General features: G+C 41.3%; 2 protein-coding genes across 2 annotated transcripts; one reads left to right on the forward strand and one right to left on the reverse strand.

The window, feature by feature from the left end:
• Positions 1-2193: 2193 nt before the first annotated feature.
• On the forward strand, positions 2194-11009 carry LOC132260154 (cyclin-dependent kinase 5 activator 1). Its single transcript, XM_059758106.1, has 4 exons — positions 2194-3464; positions 6259-6396; positions 8793-8998; positions 10363-11009. The coding sequence occupies exons 1-4, from the start codon at positions 2715-2717 to the stop codon at positions 10502-10504; spliced, it is 1236 nt and encodes a 411-aa protein (XP_059614089.1). The 5' UTR covers positions 2194-2714; the 3' UTR covers positions 10505-11009.
• A 2187-nt stretch (positions 11010-13196) lies between these two features.
• LOC132259253 (trichohyalin) lies at positions 13197-14753 on the reverse strand. Its single transcript, XM_059756814.1, has 2 exons — positions 14008-14753; positions 13197-13939 (listed from the first exon to the last, which is right to left on the reverse strand). The coding sequence occupies exons 1-2, from the start codon at positions 14750-14752 to the stop codon at positions 13197-13199; spliced, it is 1488 nt and encodes a 495-aa protein (XP_059612797.1). The 5' UTR covers position 14753.
• Positions 14754-17996: the final 3243 nt, after the last annotated feature.

Raw genomic sequence — 17996 nt, forward strand, 5'->3', positions numbered from 1 at the left:
TCGCTCGGCCTCTTCACCCTTCCCGAGAAGGCAATCGAATCGATAGTCAGGGCATCCCTCGGGCGAACACAGCCCCTCGGCAGGGATTTCCTTTTCGGGCGCAGATGGATCGACTAATTCTCCCGATTGCGAGTGTGTTTCGGTCGTGATAAAGGGATTCGCAGAAGTCGGCAAAGTCACTCTTGGCACTCGCACTGCATCCTAATGATGCGGCTGAGGAACTTTCTTGCACGGCAGATGCCGAATCTCGAGGTCGATGCGATAAATCAAACCTCTCACCGGACTTCTGGCTAAATTGCCCAGCTAATTTCCGCACTGTCGCAAGAGAGATTGCGCTCGTGCCGCTGCATTTGGGCTCACTTTCGCCGAGAAACATCTCAGCTGCTCTTTATGCAACGGCCACTCGCTGGTGTCCAATTTAATTTTGGCCATTGAAATTGGAATGCCGAGTAAAGTAAGGCAATAACAATTACTGAATTACCTTTTCTGTGCCATGCAAAATAGCTGAAAGTTAGGGTTAGAAATATGAGAAAACAAGCCTTCATCATTCACGCTCCACAGTAGTCTCTCTACCCATTGTTAAAGTGACCCTCAGTGAGGCTCTCTTGTGTTTTCTGTACTGGAAACAGACCATTTTCAACCCTGTGTTGAACTCTCGTCGAAGCCCCTGCTATTTTCCCTAATGTTGTACTAAAAATTCGTTAGCGAACTCTTGCCTTGCGGCTGAGTTTGGAAATTTAAAGGAAAAGGTTCAGCCGTTTTGCTCTACAATAGCTCATCAAAGACAGTTTTCTCATTTTAAATCCAAGATCTGCTTCTGAAATCACAAATTGCGATCACTTCCTGACACTTCCACAGCATCTTTATACTTTTGAAAGCATTTAAAAGCATTTTCCATCATTTTTAAGGCTTCTTAGACTGTTTCTTTCCTTTTTTGTAACTAATCACATTCTAATCTAGGTTTGAAAAATTGAAAATTGTGCTCAAAATTTAGCATTTGAAAGCACAGATTGTTTTTCTTCAGCATTCATCACGATATCTTCCATCCCATTTGGTCTTAATGCTTTCTTTTCTCGAAGGCTGCTGAATTTATCAGCACATCTACGCATATTTCAGCTGAAAAACAGGCTTTATACATGCAATAAATTTATTTTCTTAATTATCTCACCCTTGCTGATAAGAGTTTAACATCTAGACAGGTTTAAATTTAAAAATAAACTTGTCATATATAAGTTTGTAAATTTGCTCAGAGAAATCAAAGAAAATATACATCTATTGATAAACTTTTCATGCCCTTTGGGTTAGTTCTTAACGAATCGCTCAATATGTAGAGAAATACAATCAAGAATACAATACAGATTATGTAAATATGTGTGATAGAATGGCAAGACGAATGGGAGGAAGACAAGCTTGTTGGGAAATTCTGAATTCAAATAAAAACATCAATGCATATATTATGTATTTCCTTATGTGTCTTTTGCGAGTTTCGTCTTCAGTTCTGTCAACTCAACACAATTCCTCAAATTTCAGCTCCAAGTTTAGATTACAGTGTATATAGAGAGCTGATCTCTCTATTCCACTGATTGCAATGTATTTGTGAAGAAGTTTTCCATTGACGCTTCGTCCTTTGCCACATTCACGCTATTGTAATGTAATTGCAAGTCGGACTTTTAGAGCCACTTTCATTGCTGCTTTCCATTCAGTTATTTAGATGGGGAATTTCTATTGCGGAGGGTTCTTTGTTGCAACTTTTGGGTCGGGAATGGGCATTTTTGAGTCCCTGGAATGCGATCGGGGGTGAGTTTTCCTCCCCCAATTCCCGAATTATGATGGCAATTCTTCGTGAGGGGACGCGCAATGCCCCGGAGGAATGCAAAGATTTGTCTTGGATTGCGACGGTGTCTCTGCATCCCGCCGAGCGGCTGACATGGCGCGGGATTGATTTCGGGATTTGTCGCACGGTGTCAGGGCAGGAAGGGGTCGAAGAAGGTACAGCGTATCGATCGGCTCGCGTCATACCATCGCATTGCCACCATGCGCGGCATGGCATCCCACCCCCTGCGCACTCGGCGGCCAAATTGCGCTGCTCGGCGGAAATCCTGGGGGCGCACGCGTGCGCCACCCCGCAAAATCGATTGCGCGCCTCTCCTCGGCACAGCCGAAACCTTACCTTTTACACGGAGAGCAAAACACTGAGTGGATAGAAGCAGTCGGAGCTGTATCCTCTTTGTGGCGTATTTTGTTTTCTTGGACACTCTGGGGTGTCCTTACAAACTAGGTCTCCCCATTGCTTGCCTCCCTTCTGGCCCGAGCGCTCTGGGATCGGAAGAGGGATCGTTTGTGCAGGATTATCGCGAGTGGTGGGTTTTCTTTTAGTTGTGCTGCGCTCAGTGATGGAATTTGTGGCGGAGTGCAGAGTGAAGGCGCAAATTCTGTAGGATTTTCATCCACCCACTTTGCGCCCCGCGCGACCCACAATCGCAATCAATTCACGGACTGCGGAGTGCCCAATCCGGGGGCACAGAGGCAAGGACCCAGAGTCGAGAGAGTGCGGGAGTGTGGGCGTTCTAGGACTCGTGTGTTTGTGATGACTCTTGGCTGGTGACTACATTGCTAAAGGACTATTTCCGCCATTGAAGCCCGCTTCCCGCAGGCGTCGCAACGGATTTTTTTTGCCACCATCGACTCAAAACAAGATCACGACGCTTCGAAACATGGGCACAGTGCTGAGCTTCTCGCCACGTGAGCGGCGCCCCGTCTACTCGACCCACCATCACGGCAGCGGCCTGAGCTCCGCGGGATCGGCGGACTTCGCGCTCAACAACTTCAGCTACGAGCAGCTGAACAACGTCCGCAACAGGGAGAACAACAAGCCACCATGTCAGACTGTGCCTAACAATGCCACCGTCGTGCTCGTCGGCCAGACCCACAATCACACCAATAGCACCTCTGGCGGCGGCAACGGCGGCAGTGGCGGCGGCACCAACAACACCGCCAGCCTCCTCGGCACCGACAGTGCGCGAATCCTGTCGGAGAAGAACGCCCTGGAGAAGAACCTGAAGAAGCACTCGCTGTTCATCAATGCGCTGTCGTGGAAGCGGCTGGCGGCGGCGTCGCACGGGAAGAAGAAGCTGGACAATAACAAAAACAAGGCCGCCAATCTCCCGACCGCCACATTCCGCACGCCACTGACGGATGTCATCCACCCGCTGGTGGCGGACAAGAACAAGAACATCCAGCAGCAGCAGCAGGGCCAGCAGCCGCCGCAGCAGCAGGTCTTCTTCACGCCCGGCGCCCCGAAGGCGCTGCTCGCCCTCGATCTGGTGCGTGCCAACAACACAAATCCCATCCAGCAGCCCGACAAACTGGCCCCCAAGCTGCCACTCACGCTTCCCCTGTCGCTCCAGACAGCCGCCGTTACGCAACCCCAACACAGCCATGGACCGAGAAAGACTGTCATTCAGGTGAGTCGCCCAGCATCCCCGTCGTGATTCACCCGCCACCCACGCGCCACTGTCGCCTGGAAGGTCGCTCTATTGAGGGCGGAAACAGTATCATGTTGCTAATTATCGCGTGGGGATAGAAATATCGTCTATTTTTGCGTGCTGGAAATAATAGGTGAATTATTCCTGCTGCACCAACAATGCGAGAGTTGCGCAAAACCAGAATTGCCCTGAGCTCTTTGCGAGCTTTAGTAGCATCCGCTATGAGCGGTAATTTTTGGAATCATTTGGAGTAGATTTCACCGTGAGATTTTCATTCATTTCTGCATATAAAGCTGCACTTATATTCTATCATTCTTGCTCCTTGTTTACTAACTCGTGTGCAGTTAGATAAATGTGTAGCGCTTCCAATTTCCATAGGACTGAATTCTATTGAACTCTCGATGATTTCTAATATTCTGGTAATTCTCTTTTATGAGATTTCTGCGTTTTCCAGTGATAAAGTTTTGTCAATAGACTTAACATTTATGTTGCATTCAGTGCCATTCTTTTTTATTGGGCTACATGAGAGAAAAACAGCCTTTCATTTTGGCTAAACTCTCTCAAACGCCATCGTTTTCCCCATCCACGAATGTCGACACAGAGAAATCTCATGAAAATTTTAACAGGACACAGTTTACGATGCCATTTTTCTTGCGATGTGGGTTTCTCCCGGTGAAATTGAACCCCTGCGAGTGGAAAGTGTGTGGAATGGAGTCGCAAATCATCACTTCCTTGGCAGGGTGACTTTCCACCCCGGGGGTGGCGCTGGAGGTACAACATCCATTTGCGCTGAAAGGAAAGCGTGCGAGGGCGCGAAAATTTTGAGGTGGAGTGAAAGAAAATTGATGGAATTCCTCTGCAAAGGCACATCGCCTCCGAATGGGGTTTCGACCCTCAAACACTTGCGGTGTTCAATCTAACAAAATGCAGCCTGTTTGCACTGATGCGGTGAGAATTGCTGGGGATTGAGTTCCACCCTCGTGACGAGCATCAACTCCTTGCGGAATTCAGTCGCAATCCCCGAATTACTTATTGAGGAGTTCATGCAGGGGATGCAACTGTGCGGTTGGGCTCGGAGAGAGCGTCTCTGAATACTTTATGCGTCGTAATTAAATTCAACTTCATGTTTCATTTCTTCAATTATTCGCCCCAAAGTGCGTAAAGGGAAATTGACAGTAATAAAACTGGGCTGTCGCAGATCATACAATTCGAGGGCGATTTGAGTACTCTTTCCGCTGGGGCGACCAAAATAGAACACACCCTCTTCCGCTGGAAACATTTCCCATTCATCCCCGGGAAAAATTCAATTTCCACACCATACCTTGGATGATGTCCTGCCGTGATACTGTCGTATGATATGTAAAACAAACGCTCTCGCCCCTCTTGCATACGCAAGAGCTTCTCTTGTGCGCCCACAAGACAGCAATTGCCACACAAGGGATACTCTGTAACACAATTGTCTATTTTTACGTGCTCCCCTCGATCAGCCACCAAATGACTATGATACTATTTGAAGACCTCACAATCTAATTTTAAGTTTCCATCCAATGGAGAACATGCAAATACCAAAGGTCTTCTGTCTGGAGTTTTCATTTTGACAATAACATTGCGTCAAACCACGATACAATTTCCACTTCAGGTGCCATTAGGGAAGTGAGGTAATTAAAATCCAGAATGAGGGTGTATTTTTTCAGGCGAACCTCATTTCTGCGCCTGTTTTTTATTGTCACCTTTTATGTTTGCCAATTTTTCAAGCTGTGCTCTCTCTGTGTTGTGCCGAAAGACACCCAAAGACTGCGAGTTGATTACTTTTGTATGGATTATTTAGTGGTTGTCTGGAATCTGGGACATTCTCGATGAAAGTCGCAGAAGAATTGACGGAGATTAAATTGACCTATAAATCCACAATGCGGAAAAACATAACAACGCAATATGCGGGTTACAGCGAAAATCTGAGGTGTTAATTTTCAACCTTGAATATGTTTTCTCAGTGCTTTTGTACATAGTTTAAAACAGATTGTCACATCATGATTTTAATATGTTTTCTTGTCTTGACAACATTCCATAAAGTTCATCAATCTCTTCTGGCTTATTTCTTTCTCTCGCATTCGCCGCAATAAAGCACATTTCATTGCTCCAAAAGATTCTCCTCTTCCCAAACACAAAATTTTCACAAGCCACAGGGCTTCGCGGCAGTCAATAAAGACGGAAGTGTCTTAATACTTTTGCCATGCTCGGGAAAATAGAAATTCTGTGACAGCTTCTGTGGGTGAAGGAGAATTCAATAATGTCTTCACGTGTCCCGCTAATTGAAGGCGTGTGAATTCCCTTGTCGTCGCAGAAATTTGACCTTAGGAAAAAAATAAATTTCCCCTCTTGTGCCAGTGCAACACACTTGATCGTCCGTGGGGTGGCTTTTCTTCTCAAGCACACGCCCCAGCGCAAAATGCGACCGACTGGGTGGAAGCTCATTCATCACGTGTTGAAAAACTATCAAGTGCTCAACCTTGGAATAAATAAATGCTTCAGCGTTTTTCGGGGTGACTCTCAGGGCGGTGGGAAGTGTGGATATTTAGTGACACTGCTTCATCAAATATTTTCTGGGCACAACGCGTCGTGCTCCACTTTGCTGGCCTCATTGGGTGCGGAGAAATCACATAAATTAAGGTGTGAAGCGACGTCCCTCCCAGCCCGGGGTGTAATCCACCCTCCCTGGAGTGCATCATAAGTGAATTTGTGTCATTCTCACGAGTAATTTTCATAACTTTTTCAGGCCTCCACGTCAGAACTCCTAAAGTGCCTGGGAATGTTTCTGCATGATCGCTGCAGAAAGCTAAGGGACTTTCAAGCTGGCGACGCTGTTATGTGGCTGAGAGCTGTCGACAGAAGTTTATTGTTGCAGGGATGGCAGGTAACAATTGTCTCTCGCCATACACTCCTTTACCATCCCAGCCACTATCCTCTTCCTTATTCTGCATCTCTGACTCTTGGTGTTGAGATGAATCTCATGGGGAAAACTTCCTTCTTTCCGTACGAGCCATAATTGAATTCTCGGGTTCGCATATCTCATGGACAAAAAAAAGAAGAAAAAGGGAAAAAAATGAGCAGAGAAGACAAACTTTTCACCATGTTCTGAATATGTATGCATGGAAACTCTGACATTCCGATTACCCTCCTCATTTTTACACCATAACACGCCTGAAGAACTTTGGGAAAAATCAATGAAATTCCCAGAGGAAGACAGAGGGCTCGTTTGTTTAGTTATTATCACACATAAAACTTCAAAAGACATTGATAAGCAGCCTTTCATGCTGAGCTTATGAGGGAATCTGTTCTCTGTCGCTTATGTTTAACCCTCATTTTAGTGTTTATATATTCTCAAAATCTGTGCATCAACCAACAAAGTCGTAGGAATTGACTAAAATAGTGAGTATTTTCTGAGATATTTATTATGCTTAAAATGAGCATTTTAATAAAGCTCTTTTTTTCATTCCATTAATCTGGAAAAGTTCATCTTGTGAAGTGGGAAACCCAAGTGAATTTCAACGGTAATAAAATCGAGATGAACATCAGCTTTGCAGAGGCTTCAAAAATTGAAAAGACAGTGATTCAGTTGGAACTCAATTTCTTTGCTCTGAAATCAATACTGAGTTCATCTTCGTCCTCTTTTGACTTCTAGCAAAACAACAATAGCATATGTACAAGAGCATTAATGATAACAAAATATATGTTTACGATCTGAGTGTTGTTTTACGTCGATGTCAATATTTTAAAAGGCTGAAGCCAAAAGTCAGGGATACAATCAATTTGTGCTCTCAAAAGAGCAACAAGATTGAAAATCGAGAATCCACGAAACAAATTGACTATTCTTCTGATAAGAATATAGAAGCTCTACAATATCCTGATTTCTATTGTGCACACATACAAATTTGTGTACACTAGAAATCCAGCAAAAGTTCATGGGTAAAAGAACTTTTCTAATATGGATTGACAGAAAACGGTATCCACTGATGGAAAATAAATCATCAGTCGGTATTTAAATCTCGTCCATAAATCGGAAATCATGTCATAGACTTCTCCCACAAAGGATTCTAATTATGTGGGTGGGCTTTGGCAACCTTTTCAGGGTGGTATCTTAAACCGAACACAAACCTCTGCGGCTCTTGGGTGGGAGTTGATAAATGTCAAATTATTGAAAATTAGAATATCAATTTCACTATACTGCAAAAGAGCACAACAGCCATGTTTTGACCTCATTCAACCGAAATTGCGGTGTTTTCGCAGAGGAAAACCGCTCGTTTTTTTGCCTTATGAATATGTCAAGACGCAGATTTCGTATCAAATTCACGTCTCTTGTATCAAAACAATAAATTTCCCTCTCCGCAATTTATCATCACGCTTGGGTTCTTCAATTCTGACATGCCTGGCAGGGAGTGAAGGACCTCCAAAGGGGCGGCAGACGAATTTCTCACGGCGTATTTGCTGTGGAAATCTTAATCTGGTTGGGGAACAGCATGAGCGTCTGATAATTCCATGGCGGTAGAGTAAACAGAGCCCTAATTCGGCCTCGCATTGAGGGTGGCTGCAATCTCAGCTCCATCTGTCTTGCGCCCCATGAGCCGGAAGAGACGTTTTTTCCTGCAATCACTGTGTCGTCTGTGGGGTGTGAAATTAGCAACTTTTGCGTGCAGGTACTTTTCTGTTTTCGAGGGAGGCCCACCGACCGTGTGACGCAAATAGAAGATCAATATTCTGGGTATTTTCTCGAGGATTTCTCTCACTCGAGCCGCGTATCACTGGCTATATATCGAAAGTTTTTCCCACCCTCCGTGCACGGAAAATATGGCCATCCATATAAATTTATGACTTGAAAATTGGTGGTGTTTCCATGAGGAGTCACGAAGGTGGCAAAGGGCACCGAATTCTGGCCCCGCCGCGGCGAAACTTCCGGCTGAGGACAATGTGGAAAGTGTGTTTCATCAGCATCCACAAACATGATAGATTGTTGTGCTTCAGGACGATGGCAGGAGGTGAATTTGCAGTGGAAAAATACTCAGAGAGGCTCCCCTTTTTCTCGCTCTTCAGCCGCCCAAAGTGTTGTCACCCACAAAGTGGTGGAGAAGCTCTGCGCATGGCACAGAGCTAAAATTATGAGAATAATATGAGAAATCGCGTAGGACGTATTATATGCCATTTTTTGCTCCAACGCCGTATGAAAAATCTCTCTCTGATTCACCCTCACACCACAACCCATCAATTTCGCCACTTCAATGGCCCACAATGCTGAAAGTGTCGCATTTCTCGTAGGATGTCGCCTTTATCAATCCTGCGAATGTTGTGTTCGTATACATGCTCGTCCGGGAACTGGTGGACGGCGAGGAGACCAAGGAATCCGAATTGCAGGCCGCTGTACTCACCTGCCTCTACTTGTCGTACTCCTACATGGGCAACGAGATCAGCTACCCACTCAAGCCGTTCTTAGTCGAGGACTCCAAGGATAAATTCTGGGATCGGTGAGTATATTTCCGTGTTTCCTTTGCAAATCAAACCACCAGAAAGGATTTTGACCTATTTTGAGCTACTTCGCATGTCACCAATTCACAGCTTCAATCAAGCGAGAATTTCTCTCAGAATATTCATTTTTATGTTTGCTATTTATAGAATTCAAGCTCTTAGATTAAAAGGTATTTCATATATAACTCCATTTGAACGACGCTCTGGCTAAAAGTGTGGCAAAATTTAATTTGCAAGAACAAATATCGCGCTAATATGACATTCAAGTAAATTTAAACAAATATTGACTTGTTCTTGCTTCGCAACCGCAAATTAATTCACCTACTAAACACACAGTGAACAACAGCATGATGTTGTAGATTTATTTTCCACGACTTGGTTCATTATACTGGGTAATTGTTAACTATCAAACTTCAACCATCGTCAGTTGAATATGAAAAGTCGTCAGAAAATAATGCGTCGGAACTTTACCAAACTTTATTACAGTATTTAATTAATTTCTGCCAAATCTAACCATGAGCAGCGCTTTGCTTACTTGACTGACCACACAATTACTCAAGGTGGAACTTTAGTCATTTTAATTTCATCAGCTTTGAACTTAATTTGTATGTTTTATCTTTCATCTTTCTCATAATCAAGAAGCATTGCAAACCAAAAACTTCACTTTTCAGGCGGGAAATTTTAAGTTTCACATAATAAATTAGTTTTTCACTGCTTTGATTAGTAAAGTCAAGGGTTTTCCCGATGCTTGCAAATTTAATGATATTGAAGGCAATGTTTGGCGAGTGAAAATTATACTTAACGCCCTCAAAAGAAATTGAGTCACCAATTCATGAAATTTCCAAAGGGCTTTCGCCTTATTATTCATCATAAAGCGCTTGTGAACTTGAAAATATATTTACTTTTGATATTATATAGTCGAATAAGCTTATGAGAAATATAATTAACTCTTTTGCTGGCTGACAAAGCTAATTCATATCATCTTTTCACTCCATTTAAAGCTAATTCAAGTTGATACGCACAGACTATAGAATAATATGGAAATAGAAAGAACAGAAATTAGTAAAAGAACACTTTGAAAATCTTCTTTGAAGTGTGACAAGGGTAAAATTTTACGTCCTATATTTGTAGTGAAATTGGAAATGAGATATTTCAAACCTTGCGCATATTATTTGACAAAGCAAGAGCATTATAAAAATAAGTAATAGGACTCTAAGAACGTGTATAATTCGATTTTGCATTTACACAATTGAATATTGCTGACCTTAAACGTCGTTGACAATAACAATCAAAGTTATTTATATTGTATATGAGTGTTATTGCTTTAAACTCTGATCCTTTACACGACTCTCTGATTTTCCAGGTGCCTCCTGATCGTGAATCGTCTCAGCGGAAACATGTTGAGGATAAACGCTGAGCCGGGTTTCTTCACCGAAATCTTCACGGAGCTCAAGGCATGCGGCATGAACGCCATCAACAACAACCCGACGAATAGCGTCGCTTGACGCAGACATCCTCGCGAAGTGGTCGTGCGACTGTCCATCGCTGGCCAGCAGCAGAAGTATCAGCACCAGACGTCACTGCAGGAGCTCACGAGTGTTGTGTAGATCGACAGCCGACCGCAGGTTCACACTTCCATCCAGTTCCTTTGGCGCAATGTAGGAACGCAGGGGAGTACCGAGGATTTTCCTTTCACCACTTTCTTTTCCGCAAAGTCATGCAGAAGAGACCGTTATCGCGTCTCACCTCTCTTGCGTGACTTCTTTCCTTTTATGTCATCGTCGTCGTGAAACAGAGCACGAGTAATAAGTGGAAAAATCGCACTCAAGTTACAAGTATAGATGGAGATGGAAAAAATAGGATTTTACTCTGAAAGGCATAAAAGGAATCATTTTCAAATACGCCGAAGAGAAATAAATGATGATTGTGTACGATGAATCGTTCTCAAGACGAGAGTTCAGCCGTTATTTGAAATTTTTGAAGCAAAAATTAAGATGAAACGTTAATTGTGATGAAAGTGAAAGCATACAGAAATGATTTATTGATAGAAAATATTTATATGTGACGTCGTGAGATTGTGGCTCTCTCGAAGAGAATTTTCTATAAAAAAAAACCCGCAAAATGATTACCATTGAGAGGAGAGAAAAATGTGTATTAATTGATTACCAAAACATGCAAATAAAACTCGACTTCCGCGAAGAAAGCACTTTACCTTCTGTTCTGTTCAACAGTTCTTTGTAGATTGGATTGAAGGATAGTAGATTGATAGACAGGATTTATTGATAGTCAAGAGTACATGGAGATGAATTCTTAGATATTCGTAGAGGTTAAAAACACACGTATTAACTATAAATTATAGCGATAAGTAGATGTAATTGTAAGGGATTGAGGATGCAATTTCAACTGCGAATTTCAAATACTCCTTCTGTTCCTTCGCCTCTATTATTTTCCACGGTGAAAAGCACTGTCGCTCCTCCACTGAATGTCGCAGAGCGACAGAGGTTCAAGCAATTATTGCACCATTCTGATTTTAATTGCGCAAATCTCTTACTTTGTTCTAACATAAGATAGCGACGAAAGAGATTTTTCTGTACAATTGTAGCGTCAAATGAGAATGTGTTACAGAAATAATCCTTGTCATTTTAGGTAGAGCAAAAGATGAGATATTTTCATATAAAACTGAATTCATGGATGAGTAAACTTCTAGTCAAAGTAGGGAAACTTATAAATTTTTCCATGCTCTTCACTGATTCTTCCAATGTAAAAGTTAAGGATCTGAGAGGAGAAATTAAACTCTCAAAATATATATTTATATTTTATAAACTGGAAACATGGATATTTACATGAAATGACCAAAAAAATACATGAGAAAACATCTTAAGACACTGCAATAATTGATTTAGTCTAACTTGATTGTTTTTGTGTTCAACCAGCAAAGAGACACGGAAATCGGTCTAAGAGGAAAACTTGCAATATATTTAGGCCAAAATTTCCACTAAAAAATATACATATTTTCTGGATGGAATAAATAAAAAGAGAAAAAAAAATATCTGTGACTCAGAAGATTCTTTGAGAAGAGTAAGTTGCAAAAGTGCGCATAAATCTCAAAAAGTCTTGTTTGTCATTTTCCTTTCTGATGTAGAATCATGAAAAAAAACACTCAATAACATAAATATAATAACTCTAATGGAAAATCCCCTACAATTGAAACAATAAGAAGAAACAAGTCGTGAAATATTCTTCAGAATATTCTTATTAATGGATAAGATTAAAGTGATCCTCACAAGATTTATGGGATAAATTTATTGACATAAAATAGCGAAAGATTGTTCAATATATTGTATTAAAAATCTATATATATATATTTTAAATGAAGAAAAATACACCTATAATGAAAATGTATCGAATATTTATCATTTATTTTGGATCAATTCAGACAAATTGACAAAACACAGAAACCAAGGCGAATGACATGGTCAGATTGTAATTATTTGATAACGAAGTATTTCCATGTAAAATTAATAGTGAAAATTTAAACTTAGGACTAGATGAGGAGTAAGTAAACCAATTTATTGAGGATGTAGCAAAAAAGGAGTATTACATGGCCGGCGGTGTGCAATATTTTTTATTAAACAAATTGTAACATGAGACTGCCTCGTGTGTGGTAAACAACCCAGAGTTTCAAGAAATTTTTCGTCAACTTTTGCTCTCTGTTTTTTTCCTCCCTCCTTTCGCGAGCATTCGCGCTTTTCCCTCAATTTCCGTCAGGTTTCACCGCAAGGAAAACTTTGCTCTTTCCTGTAAATATTATATATTTACCACCAGAAAAAAAACGAGAAGCCAAAATTCGGGATTATAAAGTTAAAAAAAAACACAGTATTTATTTTCACCCAGAAAACAAATCATACAACTTCTATTTCTTTCATCCCAGCGTTTGAATTGTTCACATTGATCAATAGAAGAGAGTGAAAGGAAATGAAAATGGGTATTGCAGAAGAGGAAGCATGTTTGCTTCACTCTTCGAATATTCCGTAGATGGTAGCAAGGGTAATTTGTGAAAGAGATAAATATTAATTGCAATTCTTATTTGTTTCGGAGAATGAGAATGTAAAAGGAGAAAAAAAAACTATTTGCAGATTGTAGGATAAATAAATGAAATTTCATAAAGTCGCGCTGTTTTTCCTCCCTCACGAATGTCTACCAATTGGTGCCAGTGTAGGATTTCGGATTTATCGGCACATTGTCGACGAGATGCGGTGGAATGGGACGTCTTGTGACGCTGTGCAGAGTGTTGTAGGCGTCTTTGGCCCGCTCCAGGGGCAGCAATGGCTCCCCGCGGACCCTCGCTTGCCCCGCGAGGCGTTCACTGAACTTGCCAAAGGCCGCATCTTTGACCTCAGCCTCCTCCACCATCACTCGGTTGGTGAAATCAATTTCCTCCTGCCGCCGCCGCCGCTCCCGCTCCCGCTTCTCCGCCACTTGGCGCTCCAGAGCTTCACGCATCCGCCGAACCTCTTCCGTCCTCTCCTTCACCGCCATCTCGTGGTGCTTCGCCGTCACGTGGAAATTCTCCAGTCTGTTTTCCACCGACAGGCGTCGATCCTTCTGCGCCTCGGCTTTCCGCCCGCGAAGACACGCCATTTCCTCCAGCTGAGCCTGGAAGCGCTCCCGCTTGAGCCTTCGCTCAGCTTCCTTCTCCTTCTCTGCCTTCACGCGGAAAGCTTCCTCCTGCTCTACAAGAGCCCGCTTTATTTGCTCCTCCTCAATCTGCTCCGTTCTTGGCTGAATGTTGATAAATTGTCCCGATATGATATCCTTCAGTTGGTCTCTGCGCGATTGCTTCTCATGCGCCTTTTCCTGCATAAAATCCGTGATTCGCCTTCGTCCTTCGTGGTACAACTGAATCATTTTACCTTCTATTGAATCCCGCATTTGATCCCCTGCGCAAGAAAGAGTTCATAAGAGTTAAAAAGTGAAAACATTGTATAAAAATTCTTAAGTTTCTCACTTTTCAAAGTATCGTCTTTGATTTTTATAGCCTCAAGTGCATGCCTGTGAATAAGATTCTTCTTTCTCTTGAGATCCATCTCACTCTTGTTTTTCTGCTCCGTCCACTCCTTATCATTGATCTTGCCAATTGTCTGCTCAAGTCGCAATTGTTGCTCCCTTTCGTGTCGCCTCAGCGCATCGCGTTCCTCGATGAGTCTCTGGAGGTCCTTTTTATACTCTGCGGCCCGCTTCCGCTCATCAAAGGTCCTCTGCCTTTGACGGTCGCACCACTGTTGACTCTGCATCAGCAACTCACGGGCCGTCTGAGTCTTCTGCTCCAAACTCAGCATTCTCACCTGGCGCATCTGCTGTCTCTGCTCTGCCTGCATCTTCAGCACCTCACCGAGAAGAGCGGCGCTCTGCAGCTCTCGCGGCTTCGCAGTGTCACGCCAAATAATCTCCTCCACCTCGCGAATCGCCCTTTGTCGCTCCTCAGCGCTCATATTGGCGAATTTCTTGTACATCTTCTCGCTTTTCGTGGATTTCTCCAGTATTTTGTCAGAGCTTGTGCCATTTGCTCTCAACTTTTCCACATTTGCTGCACTCTCTTGCCATTTGGCACGCAGCTTTTGAGACTCTTCGCGCAAATAGTTTCTATATTTATTCTCACGTTCCATGGCCTGTTTATACTCCTCTTCATTGACATTCTTCACCGCGGTGTTTCTGCTTTTTTGACTATATTTCGACGGCGACAACTTGGACATTATTATAAGGAAATTACCGTCCTTTATCACTTATTCACGTTTATGCGAATAAACAAAGATGTGCAGCTATGGAAACAAATAGAATGTTTCGCACAACGAGGAATTCAAATGATTTCTACTGAAGCAAAAACGCAAACCTTTTGTGAAACATAAACCTTTCAAAGTTAATGTGAAAATTGTGTTATTTCCCATAAAATATGCCCATGTTTCAGCCATGTTTCATGCAATTACACATATCAAAGCGATATTTGATACATATGTAAATATCCTGAGTGTCATGTTTGCTATCTTCTGGATATTCTGCGTATATTCTTCGCATCCCTTTCGTTTTATGACAGAACAAGTGCCTAATGAATTCTTACCGAGCATTTTTACGGTGAAAAGCACAATGTGAACAATTATTTTCTGGTGTTTTAGTATCTTGCATTTTGTCATAATTATGATTGCAAAATGCTATCAACAAGTGATGAGTGAGAAATTTTGAAAATAGAGCATTTTCATAAAATACCTTCACTTTGTCTCACAACCATTTGAAGCAATATTAGTCTCATTTGACACTGTTATTTGAGGGGAAAAAACATTCTCAAAATAATTAAATTAAATTCCTCTGTAATTACATAATTTCCAGCTACTTCAAATTTGTCCCGAAATATAAGAACAAATAGACGAAGTGACACATTTCGCACAATTCCAATGTAATTCAGACTATTCGAGTAATTTCTCCCGAAATGTTATGCAAATGTTATCTTAGCCAATTTGAAATGCTCGAAAATGTGACAAAATGACTTCTTTTGTACATCCAACTCTTAAACCCAACGATTTAATTTTCTCACATCTCAATGCTGGATCATTCCACAAGGAAGCCAAGCAATAAGTGATTTACGTGGTGAAAATCCTGGGCTATGAGAAGTGGAATTTTCCATTAGAGTCATTAGCGATGCAGTGATATTGCGGAGGTGCCAAAGTTCCTGAATATTCAATATGTTTAAGGCAAGTCTAACCTAAGAACGTGGAAGTTCATTAAAGCTGTGCAACAGGAGATGAATCTAATTTACTGACAGAAGCGAAGTAGAGGCTTCTGTATGCAAAATATATGTTATAATAAATTCATGCTGTGTGGAAGTTAAAATTCCTCACGCTAAATTAATAATAATAATAATAATTTTCTGTGAATACATCAAATTGGGCTGCAAAATGTTCACAAGTTGAGAAAAAAAAAATTTTTTTATGAAATTGAGAATGATGAGATTATATAAATGTTGCTTTTGCTTTTACGACCGCCTGTTTTTCCGCATGTTTTCCACTCAATTCAATCTGGAAATTCCTGCACAAAGAACAGCTAGATGGAAAGCGAGTGACAATCTTTTCACCCAACCAATTTGCCCTCATATCCTCCTTCATTATCATCGTTACCTTCATTGCGCGAGAGCATGCTCTGCAATTAAATTCTCATAATGTATTTAACCGTAAATAATCCGGTCATCAATGTCACTTAATTTTGCAATTCGGTATTTAAGAGCTTCCTTGTGGAATGTGTGAAGCAAATTCATGCAATAACATACATCAGGTGATACAAAAAAATCGCAATCCAGGCTCAACAGAAAAAAAAATGCCCCAAAAGCCTTAATTATACACACTCTATGCTTGTCTCTTTTTCCCCATTCATTTCTTGCTCTGCATAAGTCACATACGTTCCCAAGAACATCATTTAATTGTAATTGTAATTGGGGAAATGCTCTCTATGGTCACCATTAAATTGCATTAACTTGCACTACTATTCCGCTCTTCTTCACATGTTCACATTTAATCTGCATGTGAAATGTGTTTCCACAACTCACGATGCATTTGATGCAGTAAAAAACAGCTCTATCTTTCGCATAAAGTGAATTTTCTACATAATTCTATTTCACTTTATGGTTTGGATACCAAACAACATTAGACATAAAAAAAAAACACTTTAATAACTTCTCGACTTGTTTTCTGTACGCATTAGATATGTTAAGACAGTTTCTGTAGAAGTCTTACAAATATAGATAATCGAACTGTGAACTGAAAATTAATTTTTCAAAATTCGATACATTCGGCGGCGGAATTGATGAGATCTTGTAATTTATGGCTGCGCTGAATTGATGAGGGATTTCTGATCACTGAAATTGTCATTCCCCAGTGTACAATAGTGTAGCGATTGCTCGGGAAATAATCCGATACATCTTTTATGTGTCGCGCGAAATTGCACCACAGAAATCTTTTGGGAGTGACTCGGAAATGGATTGTGTCGGATATTAGAAAGAGCTTTTTAAATCTTTCGTTTCCTGACAAATGCGACACGATTCTATTTGTAGTCTATCGCAAGTTTCTCGCATACTTTCAGATATCTTGAGGAAGATAGTAAAAAAAGACAATTTATTTCGTAAAAATGAGTTCAGTGCATCTCTCGCTGACGCCAACGTGTTGCACAAGAGACCTGGGAAAAGTACTGACCTATGAGAATTCCACTCGACACCGAGGAAATTTTCCATATATGCACTTGAGGAATAAATCTTTTGTGACAAATTAAAGAAGATATACCTCAAGTTACTCAATACAAAGTTGATAAGTGCTCAGAGATTTGCATGATATTGTCTCGTGTTGGGGAAACAAATATTTTGATATGTAAAATGTCTCTCACGAGTTTCTCTCAATGTTATCACAATAGGACTGAAAATGAGATTTACGCGTAAAATCATTATGTTCTAAATTACTCAAAACGAGATCATGAGTGTTTGAGAAAGCATGTGTATTTTCAGGTGACGTTTAAATAAATGTTTTACTCCAAAATATTATCTCAGAGAGGGTGAAAAATTTGCCGAGTGAGGCACTAAATTGCTCAAAATCGGACAGGTGATTGTAGAATCAAGTTCACAAGCGTGTTTTTGCTTTCTCTGGCCGGAATATAAATATTTTCATGAGATAACACTTCAGCATGATTAAATATTATCACAACAGCAATAATCTAGATTAAGGAGGCATTAGTATGTTGAGAGTGAGGCAGAGACTGTCTTAAAATCAGGTTCATTGCATTTCCCCAGTGGAAAATGTGGTTAATAGGCATTTAGATGTATTTATTCGCCATTATTTTCTTGTTTAATCTGCCAAAAGACAGCCTGGATTGAGATATAAAAAAGTACATGCTGTAGTTGAATAAATCATTGATGTGTGAGCAAATTGGAAAATTGGATGGAGTAATACTGCGAGGGGAGAGAGA

The sequence above is a fragment of the Phlebotomus argentipes genome, unplaced genomic scaffold (assembly GCF_947086385.1).
Source record: "Phlebotomus argentipes unplaced genomic scaffold, Phlebotomus argentipes genome assembly scaffold_18, whole genome shotgun sequence".
Lineage (NCBI taxonomy): Eukaryota > Metazoa > Arthropoda > Insecta > Diptera > Psychodidae > Phlebotomus > Phlebotomus argentipes.

Bases quoted from the DNA above. Each gene is read 5' to 3' on its own strand.
- LOC132260154 (XM_059758106.1), top strand. From the start codon at position 2,715: ATGGGCACAGTGCTGAGCTTCTCGCCACGTGAGCGGCGCCCCGTCTAC. The intron at 3,465-6,258 runs GTGAGTCGCCCA...TAACTTTTTCAG, and splicing joins CGAGAAAGACTGTCATTCAG to GCCTCCACGTCAGAACTCCT. The intron at 8,999-10,362 runs GTGAGTATATTT...CTGATTTTCCAG, and splicing joins AAGGATAAATTCTGGGATCG to GTGCCTCCTGATCGTGAATC.
- LOC132259253 (XM_059756814.1), bottom strand. From the start codon at position 14,752: ATGTCCAAGTTGTCGCCGTCGAAATATAGTCAAAAAAGCAGAAACACC. The intron at 13,940-14,007 runs GTGAGAAACTTA...TTTCTTGCGCAG, and splicing joins CAAAGACGATACTTTGAAAA to GGGATCAAATGCGGGATTCA.